The sequence below is a fragment of the Arachis stenosperma genome, chromosome 8 (assembly GCF_014773155.1).
Source record: "Arachis stenosperma cultivar V10309 chromosome 8, arast.V10309.gnm1.PFL2, whole genome shotgun sequence".
Taxonomy (NCBI): domain Eukaryota; kingdom Viridiplantae; phylum Streptophyta; class Magnoliopsida; order Fabales; family Fabaceae; genus Arachis; species Arachis stenosperma.
In genome coordinates, this window is record NC_080384.1 from 48,567,987 (window position 1) to 48,583,676 (window position 15,690).

The 15,690-nt window shown below is 30.0% G+C and overlaps 2 protein-coding genes across 2 annotated transcripts; both read right to left on the reverse strand.

The window, feature by feature from the left end:
* Nucleotides 1-6,865: 6,865 nt before the first annotated feature.
* LOC130946106 (F-box/kelch-repeat protein At3g23880-like) lies at nucleotides 6,866-8,316 on the reverse strand. The gene is made up of 2 exons (XM_057874785.1): nucleotides 7,342-8,316; nucleotides 6,866-6,877 (listed from the first exon to the last, which is right to left on the reverse strand). Exons 1-2 carry the CDS (start codon nucleotides 8,314-8,316, stop codon nucleotides 6,866-6,868), a joined length of 987 nt encoding a protein of 328 aa, XP_057730768.1.
* Nucleotides 8,317-13,535: 5,219 nt separating this feature from the next.
* LOC130946107 (F-box/kelch-repeat protein At3g23880-like) lies at nucleotides 13,536-14,840 on the reverse strand. The gene has a single exon (XM_057874786.1). It carries the CDS (start codon nucleotides 14,838-14,840, stop codon nucleotides 13,536-13,538), a length of 1,305 nt encoding a protein of 434 aa, XP_057730769.1.
* Between the last annotated feature and the right edge of the window lie 850 nt (nucleotides 14,841-15,690).

The following is a 15,690-nucleotide window of genomic DNA, read 5'->3' on the forward strand; positions in this document are numbered from 1 at the left end:
TTCCTTTCTTCTCCTTCAGTTAGGTAATGTGGTCTTCTCCGTCTATAATTTCTGTGTTAATAATTGTCTCTGCTATTGCTGGATTGAAATGTTCTTTTATTTTTGTATGATTCTATTGTTTGTTTGGTAACATTCGTTCTGCAACCCACTGTGGAGTGTATTCTGTATTTGCTTTAGTTATAGGTGTTATGGCAGTAAACTCTTTGACCCATGAATCTTGTGTAATATTTATCATGCTGCCTCGTTCTATTCTTCAGATAATGCCTTTTTCTAGAATTTTTCGACCCTCCAACACGCTCTTCCAACCCTATGAGGGGTTGGTTCCTGTCTCAACCCAAAAAAAACTAGAAAATATGTAGTATTTACTTTTATAAACCTTAGAAATAAAGGAATTAGGTCTAGTCAGTAGTCTCCACCCTTGCTTAGCTAATATAGCAAGATTGAAGGCTTTTAGATCCTTGAAGTTCAATCCCCCCTTGTTCTTTCGACCTACAAGTAATTCTCCAGCTTATCCACTGCATCCTCCTTTCGCTTCCCTTTTGTCTCCACCAAAATTGCAGAATTTTTTTCTGAATTTTTTCGAGCAGCGTTTCTGGCAGCTTGAAACAGTTTAAGGTGTAAAGTGGTACAGCAGTTGCAACAGCTTTTATTAATACCTCCCTGTCACTTGATGAAAGTAAAGCCCTTTTTCAGTGTTGAAGTTTTTGTGTAACCTTATCCTTTATGTAATTAAATGTTGCCCTTTTGGATCTTTGGATGACTGACGGGAGTCCTAAATATTTGTCTTGATTGCCAATATGAGAAATCTGAAGTATGTTAACTAGGAAACCTCGCATATGCACTGGTGTATTTCTGCTAAAGAACACTGATGATTTATCCAAGTTGACCTTCTGACCACCAATATCCGCATAACTTTGTAAAATCTGAATTAGTCCCCAACAATCTTCTTCGGTAGCCTTATTAAATAGTATTGAGTCATATGCAAAAAATAAGTGATTGATTTTGGGACATTGGTGGTTAACTCTCAATCAAAAATTTTTTTGTCTCTATTCTCCTCTGTGGAGTAGATGGGAGAGTCTCTCTGCATAAAATAGAAAAAGATAGGGAGAGAGGGGGTCGCCTTGCCGCACCCCTCTACATGGTTTAAAGAAACCATAAGGTTGACCACCCACAGTAACAGAATAAGAAACTATCGTCACACACTCCTTAATCCAGTCCACCCATTTATTACAAAAGCCCAACTTTCTCATCATAAACCATATGAAAGACCATTCCACCCTATCATATGCTTTTCTCATATCGATCTTCAAGGCAAAATCATGACTCCCATATTTCTTATTCTTTAGAAAATGCATGAATTCATGTGCAATTAATACATTATCACTAATCAGTCTTCCTTTAACAAAAGCACTTTGTGTATCACTTATCAATCCATTCATAACAAACTGCAACCTATATAACAAGATCTTGGATATAATTTTATAAAATACACTACTAAGGCTTATAAGTCTAATCTGCTTCATATTCCTAGCATTTGAAATTTTAGGAATTAAGCAAATATTTGTATGATTAAAAGGCTTAAGTAGTTTACCTCCAGAGAAAAAACTTTTAACTGCTCTGATGACGTCCTCCTTAATCACATCCCAATAAGCCTGATAGAATTTAGCAGTGAATCCATCATTCCCAAGTGCAGAGAAGGGGTTGATAGAAAAAACTGCTTCTTTGATCTCTTTTTTTGTCATTGGTCTGACTAGCCTCCGGTTAGTTACTGCATTTATCTTCTTTGGAATATCCTGAATCTCTTCGGCTGGATCCTTTGGGTTGCTTGAAGTAAAGAGAGTCTCAAAATATTTTTGGGTTGTTTCTGCTATTTCTTCCACCTCTGTTATTATACTCCCTTCTTCGTCCTCCAAAAACTATATTCTATTTCTTCTATTCCTCGCTTGGAACTTGGAGTGAAAGAACTTAGTGTTTCGGTCACTCCAATTCAGCCAATTAACTCTAGATTTTTTTCGCCAATATCTCTCCTCTTGGTCCAGGACTTCCTCTAATTCAGCCTCTAGATTTTGAATTATGGTACCATTGGCATGCTCTCCTTTTCCAACCTCTTTAGCCAAATTCTCTTTGACATTAAGAATTTTAACTTTAAAGTGAGAGCAGGAAAACTTTTACTAATCCACAAGTTTATGTCTGCATTTTTTCAGCTTAGTTGCAAGCTGAAACATTGGTGAACTCTCCATTCCTTCTCTCCAAGTCTCCTTTACAATGGCAGTAACATCTCTCATCTCACACCATCTTTCTTGAAATCTGAATCTTCTCTTAAACCTCCTTCCTTCTCTGTACTTAATAAAATCGATCTATGATCAGATCCTGTGTCCTCCAAGTGCATGACCACAGCATTCGGTCAATCATCTCTCCAAGCACCGGTTATTAAGGCTCTATCCAATCTCTCCTTAACAAGGTTTCTTCCGAATTGTCAATTGCTCCACGTGAACTTATTTCCTTTATAACCTAAATCAATTAAACCTCCATCATTTGTAAAATCATTGAAATTTTGTATGGAAGTACTTGATTTTGCTCTGCCACACTCCTTCTCGTGATTTGCCTTGATTGAATTGAAATCTCCTATGATAACTACCTTATCTCCACCAATCTCCATAAGCTATAACACTCGATTATATTGCTCTATCCTTCTCACCTCTTTTGTACTCAAGTGCACTTCTATAACCTCTCATTTTTGCCCTGCTTGTTGATCATCAGCTGTGAAATGATAAAAAAATTATAATGTCTAAGAATCTGAACTTGAATATTGTCTTTTCACACTACCACCAAACCGCCTGCCAACCCAATCGGATCCACCAAGAACATAGAAATATATTATCCGACTCTCCGCAGCACACTCTCCACATTCAAGGAATTGTTCTTTGTCTCGCATAAGAACAAAACCTGGGGGGAATGTGATTTAAAAATCCCTTTAATGTTGTGAACTGTTAGGGGTTTTTCCAAACCCTGGCAGTTCCATATTCCCATCTTCATGTCTCTTAGGGTGCTAAATTATGGGCGGCACCTTCCCCCTTTTCAGCCAAATGTCTTTCCGAACATGGTTTTTTATTTCATGATCCTTCACCAGCGTCTTCAAATTGTCGCTTAACCCTCGAAATTGATTTGAAAGAATATTTTCTCCTTCCCAAATATTTCATATTCTTCTTTCTATCCCCCTTATTGCCTCTAGATTCCTCCCCTACTCCAATAGAAAATACATAATCCGAACAGCTTTTTTGGTTCAGCTCCATTTTCCTCCACCTTCTCCTTGTCTTTTAGATTATGTTGATCCTCCAATGCACCTTCATTTTTTTCCACTATACTATTACCGTTCTTTCTGCTCTGTACTTCATCTTCTTCCTCTCACACCTGTGAATTATTATCCTGGATAGATAGGTTGGCGAAACCTTTGATTAAACATACCGGTGTTTGTTTGTTCAATCTATTTCTCTCCCTTCTCCAGCCTTGTTTCTCCCTTTCGGGTGCGGATATTCCTTTTGGTTCCCAATTTTCCTCCCAAGTTGTTCAGCTTGCAACCAAGGTCTCCACTGTTTTTCCTGTTAACTTTCCTTCACCGAGTCCTCCATATATTGGCTACAAGTTCTGATTTCATACCTTACACAGCCACAGTAATGGCAAAAATTTCCGATTCTCTCATACTTGATCTGAATCTCTATAATTTTGTTATTTCTGCCTGCAATTTTTAAATCTTTCTCAAAGACTTAGTTATGTCCAACAGTATTTAAATTTTGAGAATTGTTTTTTCCTTTTCCCTCATAATAAATACATTAGCATTTAAGATATTTCCCGCCTCTCTCACCTTTCTCCCTAAACGTGTTCAATGGCAAGAACATTGGTTGAAATGATTTTTGAATACGAATTTCATCTTATGTTATTTTCTTCTTGAGAATCCACACCTCCTTGTTAGTGCTATAATTAGTATCACAAGATTTTGTACTCTTTGGAGAATTAAATCATTTAGTTTCAATGAATAATATTTACTCAAAAAAACTAAGAGGTTAATTTACTTCTAAATATATTGTGCCACGAAAGAAAGAAAGAAAAAATATTTAAGTTTGAGCTTGAAACTTTAGAAAAACATAAATTTCAACAACTATTTTTTTTAAAATAGTAAATCTTTAGATTAGGGTAATTAAAGATATTATTAGTAAAAAAAACCATAATAAATAAAAGAAGAATCTACTTTTTACAAGCTAAGAGGAAACAAAGAAAAAGATAACGGTGACATCAACAAAATCTAACAGCTAACATGGATAATTTGTTTTATCTTCCTGTTCTCGTAAAATATTTTCTTTTAACACTTTTTTTGCACTGATGACAAATTGTACTGGGTTTAAGATAGCAAAGCTGAATTTAAAAAAAAAAATTGATGGAAAATTTGTTGTTGATATAACAATCAGCATTTTTTAGCTTTCTAATTTCTTCCTCAATATAATAGAGTGATTACCCAACTCCCATTTTTTTAAACCCATTATAGGTAATGTATAAAAAAATTTATGACAAGGCTGTTTAGAGAAAGGTCTCTTTATTAAAATAATTAATGACTATTCATTCATGCCATGTAAGAAATTGAATCTTCAAGTATTATAGAGAGGCTATTGATTCGAATCATAAACATGCCAAGGTAACAAAACTATCAAATAGAGGTGAATGCTGATCATGACTTCATGAGCTGTTCAAATACTGCATTTCAAGTTGCAGGTGCTTATGTTATTGTTAAATTTTGGGTGATTGTATAAAAATAATAATAAAAGACAAGATTGCACTTGATTTCATTAAAACTTGGACTATAAATATATGAAAGTTTAAGAATAGAAAGATTTTTTCAACGTTCTGTTTTATAGTTTGATTCAACCTTTGTCTTTTAATTTATGTTTTCATGCCTAAGGTTGTGTTTGTTTTTGTGGATATGACAAAATATGACATTAAAAAAAAGACAATAGAATAGAAATACTAAAAATTATTATTTGTATATTGTGTTTCCATATAATGTACAAAACACGTAAATCAATATAAAAAATTGGTATTTGTCTTCGCCAAAATCGGTAAAAATTGCTTCCCCCAAGATTTTTCGAATTTCATAAACTATTATATAAAGGCATGCAAAAAAAAAATTAAAAGGAGTTGTTTGGTTTTATAAGATAAGGTGAAGTGTACTTTTTTAATGAGTCTAGATTAGTGCACCATAAATTGTGATGCTTGTTTGACGAACATGCCTACTAGAAGATGCATGCCATATTGTGGAACTCCTATACCGGATTCACATTTCAATCACTGCAAATCAGCGGTCATGCCTTCTATTAATTGGAGTATTTATCATGTGATTCTTTATTTTGATTTGGATAAAGAGACATGGTCATTTTCCCCTGCCTGATGATATGGATTCAGATGATTATCTCCGGAGGCTGTACACTCACTTATGTGACATGAGAAGGTAGGAGATGCTAAGAAATTTAGAAAAGTATTTAAGTTGTGAATTGTGATTTTATTTTCAGGAATATCCATGTATCTTTTTCAATAGAAGGAGCACATTACTTGCTGCTTATGCAAAAGAAAACAAAATAAAATTTTTAGACACGTTTACTGGAAATTTTAGAAAGGTAAGTTGCACTTTACACTTGTTATGTTAAGCCTTGAACATTTTAATGTACCAAGTCCAATTTAAATTGATGTAGAGCTTGAATCGCAGAGACAATGTTCTCAATCTTTAATTTTGTTGTAATTTATAAAATATTCTGGGAATATTATATATGTATGTCTATCTAATATAATTTATTTTTATATTAATCAAATTATATATGAATTAATTACTCACTAATGTATTCACACAATTACTGGTTGAAAATCCAATTGCTTCAACAGAATTTACATGCTTAGGATCACTAATGTATTCTACTATATACATTTGCATCTAATTTCTACCACTAATGTGTTTTATTTTTTTAATGATATTTACAAGTTTATCTCCCCCTGTATGTGTTCTCTCTTTTTATTTTTTAATGCTATTTACAAGTTTGTTATAAAAAAAAATACTCATTATGAACAGCTCTAAAAGGAGAAAAAAAATTAAACATCAAGTATTTTTCGAGAAAGAAAGATTTAAGAGTCACTAAGATTTAAGAGTTGCGTTTGAAAAAAAGATTGAGCTCGAAAGACAAAAACTAAATTAAATTTTACAAAATTGAATTATATTTTAATATCATATTTGATTTAATATAAATATAAAAATTAGGAATAAATTTAAAATTAAAAAGTTAAATGAGAGCGTTAATCTTCCTAAATTTCTAATATGTACTTGAAATCTTTACTCTCAATTTTAAAGTTTTAATAACACAAAGTCACAAACAATTCTGATCTTAAATTTCTTTCTTTGGTTATATTTAACAATAAATAATAAAGAACATTATGCTTGTAACATCTAATTTAATCCAAATTTAAATAAATCTTAAAATGAAAAAAAATGCAATTAAATTGAATTGAATTTATTTTAATGTACATTACTAGTTTAAAATATTTTATGCGTAGAAATTTAAATTTTTTATAGGAACACATTCAATAATTACAGAAACATAAAAGATAAAACATCATCATCTTAAATTGACATAATTGAATCCGTATTGTTAAGATAATATCAAAGTTTCCTAAGCATGTTTAGCAAATAAATATGCAAGTATTAAGTTGAGGGTATAAAGTAGTATGGAATGATAAATTACTGTTTTAGGATTTTTTTTATTAAATACAAAATTGCCAAATGAAAGCATGATATCAAGTAAGTATAATTTTTTATCAGTGCAAAAAATGTTTAAAAAAATATCTGACAAAAATAGGAAGAACGTCAAATGAATTATCATAAATCCAACTGAAAAATAAAAATAGTACTCGGATAAATAAATTTGATAACATTATTAATAACGAAGTTGGTGGTGGACTACTAATGCTAGAAAAGTTTCACCAAATGAAGGTGCATACAGGCTATTAAGAGACAATAGAGTTGGGTTTTTGCAGCAGCATTTTGGATGAATTGCTTTGAAGACCATTTGGCGAAACTAAACTTTCATGGTAAATATGAGCTATCCTAGAACCTATACTTTGAGAAAAATGATGATAGTTTTCCCGTAAATTTATGGTGTCAGGTAAATCTAAGCTACCATTTTTTAAATTACACAAAAATATTCTTAAAGACGGAGAAATGGCTAAAAGTACATTATTTCTCGAGATGTAAAGAGATTGTAAAGAAAAACCCAAATTTTCGAGTCGCCGGTGGAAGGAAATACTTACCAATTTAGTCCAAGATTGAGCATCTCCGTATTCCTTCATCTGCCACACAATCCAGTGTCGTGCCTTCAAATACTCACAACAAATAGAAAGACGGTTTCTCAAGATACATAAATAAGTTCTCATCCTCCGAAAATAATCATCATCTGAATTATTATAAGGCAAGAGAAATTGACCATAAGTCTCTTCATCCAAGTCAAAATAAACAACTACCCGACGATTAACAATCCAATTAATAGTGCATACTCGGGAACTACCAAAAAATACCCCTTCCATATTATCAGGCATAAAAGGCTCGTCAGTTAGTTCACCATGGTCAAATGGGAAATCATCAGTTCTCCTCCAGGAAGAAGTTGGTCCAAATGTATAAATTCTGGTACTAAATTCCAAACCAGATGGCACGTTCTCCATTATAATTCCAAGGAGCTTGTAGCTGTCACTGAAATGATCGTAACCAAAGCCACAAAGGATGGCTTGACCGCTGATTTGCGGGGATTGGAATATGAATCCGGTACAGGGGTTCCACAAGAAGCCATGTAGATTCTGGCCGTCATCTTCAAAAAAGCATAACAATCCATGGCAAGAACCAACGATTCTGTTGTAGCTTTGTCCACTGAAGTAATCGACTTTAGTAGGTTCAGAAGGGTTCTCCATTATTGACTGTACGGACAGAATTCCAAAACTGTCGTATCTGACACCATTGCCTCTGTTGTAACAAGCAATTCGTAGCGAAGTCAGGCTTGGATCGCGTAAGCATGAACGACGAAGGTGCTTGCGGGTGAAGTCAGGGGATGAAATTAGGTTTCTCCATGATCTGCACATGCTCCTTAGGGAAACAAGCGTCCTTGCCGGAAGCCTCAGCAAGATTTCAATTATCAACTCCTCCGGAAGGTCTGGCAGCGGCGGCGTTCTTGCGGTGGCCGTGTGACGATGGAGCGGTACCAGCCCTTTCGACGCGTTCTTCTCCGCGTCATTCATAATTACGATCGGTAACGTCGTCGTTTCAGTTTGAGTTTGCGTTGTATTCTGTTTATATTAGGGTTTTCAAGTTTCAATATCATCTCAATGGATCTATGGACGGTTTCAATATGAGATCAAAATCACAAACCGCCGATCAAATTGAATCTAATCAAATCTTCTAAACTAAGATAATATATTGATCGTAATCACAAAAGATTTGAGTTGAATTTATTTCAAATAAATTATATAAATTGGATCCCATTTTTTATATACTTTTTCTACACAATTGAATGGCATGAATTTGACAGGGTTTTGGATTAATTTTTTAAATTGATCCAATTAAATTTAAATCTCAAAAGGTCTCGAGTTTCATTCTCATGCAATACAATAGAATAAGATCAAATAATTTATATTTATATGTCAAATTTTATAATACCGATATACTTAATAAACAATAAATTAAATATATAATAACTACACAAACATTAAAGTGAAAAAATTTATGATAAGGAACGATTTTAAAAATTTTGATTAGAATCTTGATTTAATTTTTATAATCTTTTAATATTACATTTTTAAATAAATGAACTGATTTGATAAAAATTTTACTATGACAATCAATTTTACAATTTAAATTTTATCATAATTTTATATTTTATATTTTACATATTTAATTTATTTTTTCAAGGTCACCTAAAATCTCAATTTTTCAGTATTTTGCAAAGAAACCCTTTTTTACCATTTTATAATCATTGGTAGTGTGTTTCTTTTTCTTATTTTCTATTTTCACCATTAATGAAAAAATGTGTCATCATTGGTAATTAATTATTAACGAAATCAGTTTTGAAACTGATAAGGTTTTGAAATTTTAAATTATTATCAATTGTTTAGAGTTTGAAAATTGGAAAGATCATAAATATGCATTTAATTTGGTATTGTATGCTGTTAGGTAACTGTAGCATTTATACAGAGAATACTTGAACATTTGTTATTTTACTTTCAAAAAAATTAAAATTAATAATTTAAAAAAATAGATTTATCTATTTTGTGTTTTAAAGATACATATTAAATTTATAAATTAAAATTGTTTTATTAAAAATATAAACAATTTAAATTTTTAATGTATTTATTTTAAACTTTTGTTATGATTAAGATTAAAAGTGAGTTAAGTCAATTCGTGAATCAATTTAAATTTAATTTGTTAACAATTTAAGCTGAACTTGTGAGTCAAATTTAAGCTTAAACTCATGTGCTAAATGAATTGAGCTCAAACTTGTATTAAACTAATTCGATTATATATTATTTATTATAATTATTATTTATATAAATAATATATTGTGAATTTTATATTTTTAATTTATAGTAATAATATATAATTTTTATATTCGCATATAAATTTTATATATAATTGTACAATAAATTTTTACATCTAAATAATTTAATTAACTAAGTTCAATTAAGTTTTTTATATTTATGCGCTTTTTTTTCTTGTTTTAAATTCACACACGTACATTCTTCTTCACTCGTGATGTTACATTTTCTTCTTCTCCTCCTCATTTTTATTATTTTTCAATTTTGTTACTGCCAAAAGCACCTCTTCTTTTTCTTTATTTTTTTTATTAGATTTTCTTCTCCTCCTTCCTTTTCATCATTTTTCTTCATCATTATCGTCATCGTTATTGTTATTGTCTTCTTCTAGTACGTATCATCATTATCGTTATCGTCATTATTGTTATCGTTATCATCGAATTTTTGTCATATTGATGACATTATTCTCATCCAAAATTGATTTGGATGTGTTTTTGTTTAAAATTGATTTGACATGTGCTTGTTTTGAAATGAGTTTATTTGTATATCATCATCATTAAATAAATTTTTGGTTCATTCAGAATTTAATTTTTAGTTTATTCTGGATGTAATTTCGGTTTATTTCTAAGTAAATTTCTGATCATTCAATTTTGTTTGTGTGCTTGTTTTTGAATGCAATTATTAAGTAATTTCGATTCATTTTGTATTTAAATAAGGTGCACTTTGTCTGTGCTTGTTTTAAAACAAGTTTGTTTGTGTATCGTCATCATTACGTAATTTTGATTTATTTGGAATTTAATTTTCGGTTCATTTTGGATGTAATTTCGATTAATTTTTAAGTGAATTTTTCAACATTCAATTTTGTTTGTATGCTTATTTTTTAACGCAATCATTAATTAATTTCGGTTCATTCTAGATTTAAATAAGGTGCACTTGGTCTGTGCTTATTTTGAATTCAGAATTTAAATTTCAGTTCATTCTAGATATAATTTCGGTTTATTCTGAATGAATTAAGCTGTATTTAGTATCGTTATTCTGCACAATTCAAAAATCTTCCTCCTTATCTTCTACTACTTTTTCATCTTCTTTTTATTTTATTTTGTCATAATAATTCTTGTTGTTTCACCCTCTTAATATGAATAAAATCAAAAAAAAGAGAAGAAAAATCAAACAAAGGAAAAAAAAGAAACTCATAATGCTGCAAAATCACTGAGAAGAGGAGGAGAAAAAGAAAAAAATGCAGCAAAGAAAAAGAAGAAGAAAAAGAAGGAGGATGAGGAGAAATACAAAGAAGAAGAAGAAGCCAATAACGTACAAGTCTATTTAATTAAATTTGGATGATAATAATATTTGAATGTGTAGCAGATTACATAATTATAATAAAGAATATAAATCGTAATTAATAGATAGATAATATACATAAGTGATAATTTTTTTATGTAAGTTATAAAGAATTATATATAGATTATATTCATATTATTTGAGCCACTTAGTAATTTTTTGGTGAGCTGAATTTACACTTTACAAATATATTTGATTGTTAATTAGGTAAGTCATAAATAATCTCAATTTTCATAAGATAAATTAAAATTTAACTAAATTCATCTCAATTCGACTCACTTTAAGCCTTAGTTATGATGCATCATTAGAACATCTTTTGAAATGAATAAAATAATTTGTTAGTATCATTACACCCAAACTTTGGAAAAATGATAAAATTATAAAACAGAAAATAAAATAACTATGCTGAATAAGATTAATATATCATTTATCAGTATGAATTAATTGCATGGTCTTCCAATTTTTCATTTTTATTTCTGAATTAAAATATTGGTTTAGAAAAAAGATGAGTTGGACACATGACCATATTAACTACACCACCTCAATTAATCACTCTCCAGGAAAAATAATGGTAGCCACTGTTTATGGCATATGGCATATGACAGTATGACACACAAACATACCAAGTTACAATGAGCGCTGTTGTATCCATTTTAATAGTTTTATTTTTTCATCCCTATAACAACGTCCTGCTTTGATATTATTGTCTTTAACAACAAATATTTCTAATCTGGATATACCTAGGATTTTTTTCTCAGCGGCTGAATTTTTTTATATTAAATTGATAGTTGACCCCTTTTCTATATTTAATCTAATTTAATTATAAACATTATTTCAGTAAAACTTAATAAATATTATTAATATACTTAATTAAACAATGAAAAAATAAAATAAAAATAAAAGTACTAAAAATTATAATTATATTCAAAAAACAAATATATCCAGCAATATTTTATTATTGTGCATTTGAACAACTAATGAATTTATTAGATAAATATATATAACTATATTTTTTTTACATTAACCACATATTTATATATGTGTATATGTATTGAATCTAAAAAGTGTGGATAGGTAATACTCAAAACAAAAATAGTAATAAATGTAATATTATATGTCTATATAATTTATTTTTATATTAATTATATTATATATGAATTAATTACTCACTAATGTATTCACACAATTACTGGTTGAAAATCCAATTGCTTCAACAGAATTTACATGCTTGGGATCACTAATGTATTCTACTATATACATTTGCATCTAATTTCTATCCACTAATGTGTTCTATTTTTCTAATGATATTTACAAGTTTATCTCCCCCACTGTGTTCTCTGTTTTAATGCTGTTTACAAGTTTTGTTACAAAAAAAATACTCATTATGAGCAACTCTAAAAGGAGATAAAAAAGTTAGGATGTCAAGTATTTTTTGAGAAATTAGTGAGTTACAACTAAGATCTAAAGGTTGCGTTTGAAAGAAAGACTAAAATCGAAAGACATAAATTAAATTAAATTTTTATATTGTATTTGTACTAAACTGAATTATGTCTCAATATCATGTTTGATTTAAAATAAATATAAAAATTAAGAGTAAACTTGAAATTAAAAAATTAAATGATAGTGTTAATCTTCCTAAACTTCTAATGTGTACTTAAAATTTTTACTCTCAATGTTAAAGTTTTAATAACACAGACAAATCTGATCCTAAATTTCTTTCTTTGGTTATATTTAACAATAAATAGTAAAGAACATTATGCTTGCAACATTTAATTTAATCCAAAATTTAAATAAATTTTAAAATAAAAAAGAATACAATTAAATTGAATTGAATTTATTTTAATGTACATTGTTAATTTAAAATAGGTTTAATTATTCTGTTGGTCCCTATATTTTAGCGAAATTTTTAATTAGGTCCCTATATTTTTTTCCTTTTAATTGAGTCCTTGCATCAAAATATTTTTTTTTAATTGGGTCCTTACACTTTTTTTTTCTTTTATATAGGTACCCATACCAATTCTTTTTTTTAGTTGGGTCCTATAAAATTAAGTCAATTACTACTAAAAAGGACTTAATTGAAAAAAAATTTAATGAAGGGACCCAATTAAAAAAAATATAGAGACCTAATTAAAAATTTTACGAAACTACAGAAACCAACAAAATAATTAAATCTTTAAAATATTTTATGAGTATAAATTTAAATTTTTTATAGGAACATATTCAATTACAGAAAGATAAAAAATAAAACATCATCATCTTAAATAGCTATAATCGAATCATATTGTTAAGATAATATCAAAGTTCCCTAAGCATGTTTAGCAAATAAATATGCAAGTATTAAGTTGAGGGGATATGGGGTAGTATGAAATTTTTTCAATAGAGTAGTGAATTACTCTTTTAGGATTTTTTTTGTTTTTTAATTATGCAAAATTGCCAAATAAAAACATGATACCAAATAAGTACAATTCCTAATCAGTACATAAATAAACATAGTACTGGAATAAATAAATTTGATAACATTATTAATTACAAAGTTGGTAGTGGATTAGTGCTAAAAAAGCTTCACCAAATGAAGGTGCACACAGGTTTTAAGAGATAATAAACTTGGATTTTTTCAGCAGCATTTTGGACGAGTTGCTTTGAAGACCATTTGGTGAAACTAAGCTTTCATGGTAGATATAAGCCATCTTAGAACAACGTATACTTTGAGAAAGATTAGGATAGTTCTCCTTTAAATTCATGCTGTCAGGTAAATATATGCTACCATTCTTTAAATTACACAAAACTATTCTTAAAGAGGGAGAAATGGCCAAAAGTACATCACTTTCTGAGATGTAAAGAGATTGTAAAGGAAAACCCAAATTTACGAGTTGCGGATGGAAGGAAATACTTGCCAATTTAGTCCAAGATTGAGCATCTCCGTATTCCTTCATCTGCCACACAAACCAGCATTGTGCGTTCAAATGCTCGTAACAAACAGAAAGACAGTTTCCCAAGATACATAAATAAGTGCTCATCCTCTGAAAATAATTATCTGAATCGGTATAAGGCAGGAGAAATTGACTATAAATCTCTTTACCCAAGTCAAAATAAACAACTCCACGATGATTCACACTCCAATTAATAGTGCATGATCGGCTACTACCAAAAAATACCCCTTCCATATTATCAGGCATGAAAGGTTCGTCAGTTGGGACAAATGGGATATCATCAATTCTTCTCCAGGAAGAAGTTGGTCCAAATGTATAAATTCTGGTACTAAATTCCAGACCAGATGGCCCTTTCTTCCTTAAAATTGCAAAGAGCTTGTGGCTGTCACTGAGATGATCGTAACCAAAGCCACAAAGGCTGGCTTGACCGCTGATTTCCGGTGACTGGAATGTGAATCCGGTACAGGGATTCCACAACATGCCATGCGTATTCTGGTCGCTATCTTCATAAAAAAAGCATAACAATCCATGGCAAGAACCAACGATTCTGTTGTAGCGTTGTCCACTAAAGTAATCGACTTTAGGAGGTTCAAAAGGCTTGTCCATTATTGACCGTACGGACAGAATTCCAAAACTGTCGTATCTGACACCATTGCCGCTGAGGGGCAAACTGTTGTAACAAACAATTCGTAGCGAAGTCAGGCTTGGATCGCGTAAGCATGAACGACGAAGGTGGTTGCGGGTGAAATCAGGGGCGGAAATTAGGTTTCTCCATGAACTGCACACGCTCCTTAGGGAAACGAGCTTCCTTGTTGGAAGCCTCAGCAAGATTTCCATTATCAACTCCTCCGGTAGGTCTGTCAGCGGCGGCGTTCTTGCGGTGGCCGTGTAACGACGGAGCAGTACCAGCCCTCTGGACGCGTTCTTCTCCGCGTCATTCATAATTACGAACAGTAACGTCATCGTTTCAGTTTGAGTTTGCGTTGCTAGATGACTAGATCGATCTACCATCTATTCTAATATTCTATTGTATTCTATTTATATGAAGGTTTTCACGTTTCAATATTATCATTAGCATCTCAATGGTATAGACGATTTCAAACTTTCAATATAAGTTCAAAATCACAAACGGCCAATTAATTGAATCTAATCAAATCTTCTAAATTAAAATAATATATTGATCATAATCATAAAAGATTTGAGTTGAATCTGTTTCAAATAAATTATATAAATTGGATCCCATTTTTTATATACTTTTTCTACACAATTTGACAGGGTTTTGGATAAATTTTTTAAATTGATTCAATTAAATTTAAATCTCAAAGGACTGGAGTAGTTTCATACTCATGCAATAATACAATAGAATAATATCAAATAATTTATATTTATATGTCAAAAATTTTATAATGTCGATATACTTAATAGACAATAAATATATAACTACACAAACATTAATGTGAAAAAATTTATGATAAGGAACGATTTTAAAAATTTTGATTAGAATCTTGATTTAATTTTTATAATCTTTTAATATTACATTTTTAAATAAATGAACTGATTTGATAAAAATTTTATTATGACAATCAATTTTACAATTTAAATTTTATCATAATTTTATATTTTATATTTTATATTTTACATATTTAATTTATTTTTTCAAGGTCACCTAAAATCTCAATTTTTCAGTATTTTGCAAAGAAACCTTTTTTTACCATTTTATAATTATTGGTAATGTGTTTATTTTTCTTATTTTCTATTTTCACGATTAATGAAAAAATGGGTCATTATTGGTAATTAATTGTTAATAGAAATC

What these genes read in the sequence shown, in the direction of transcription:
- LOC130946106 (XM_057874785.1), bottom strand. Translation starts at nt 8,316, where the DNA reads ATGAATGACGCGGAGAAGAACGCGTCGAAAGGGCTGGTACCGCTCCAT.
- LOC130946107 (XM_057874786.1), bottom strand. Translation starts at nt 14,840, where the DNA reads ATGACGTTACTGTTCGTAATTATGAATGACGCGGAGAAGAACGCGTCC.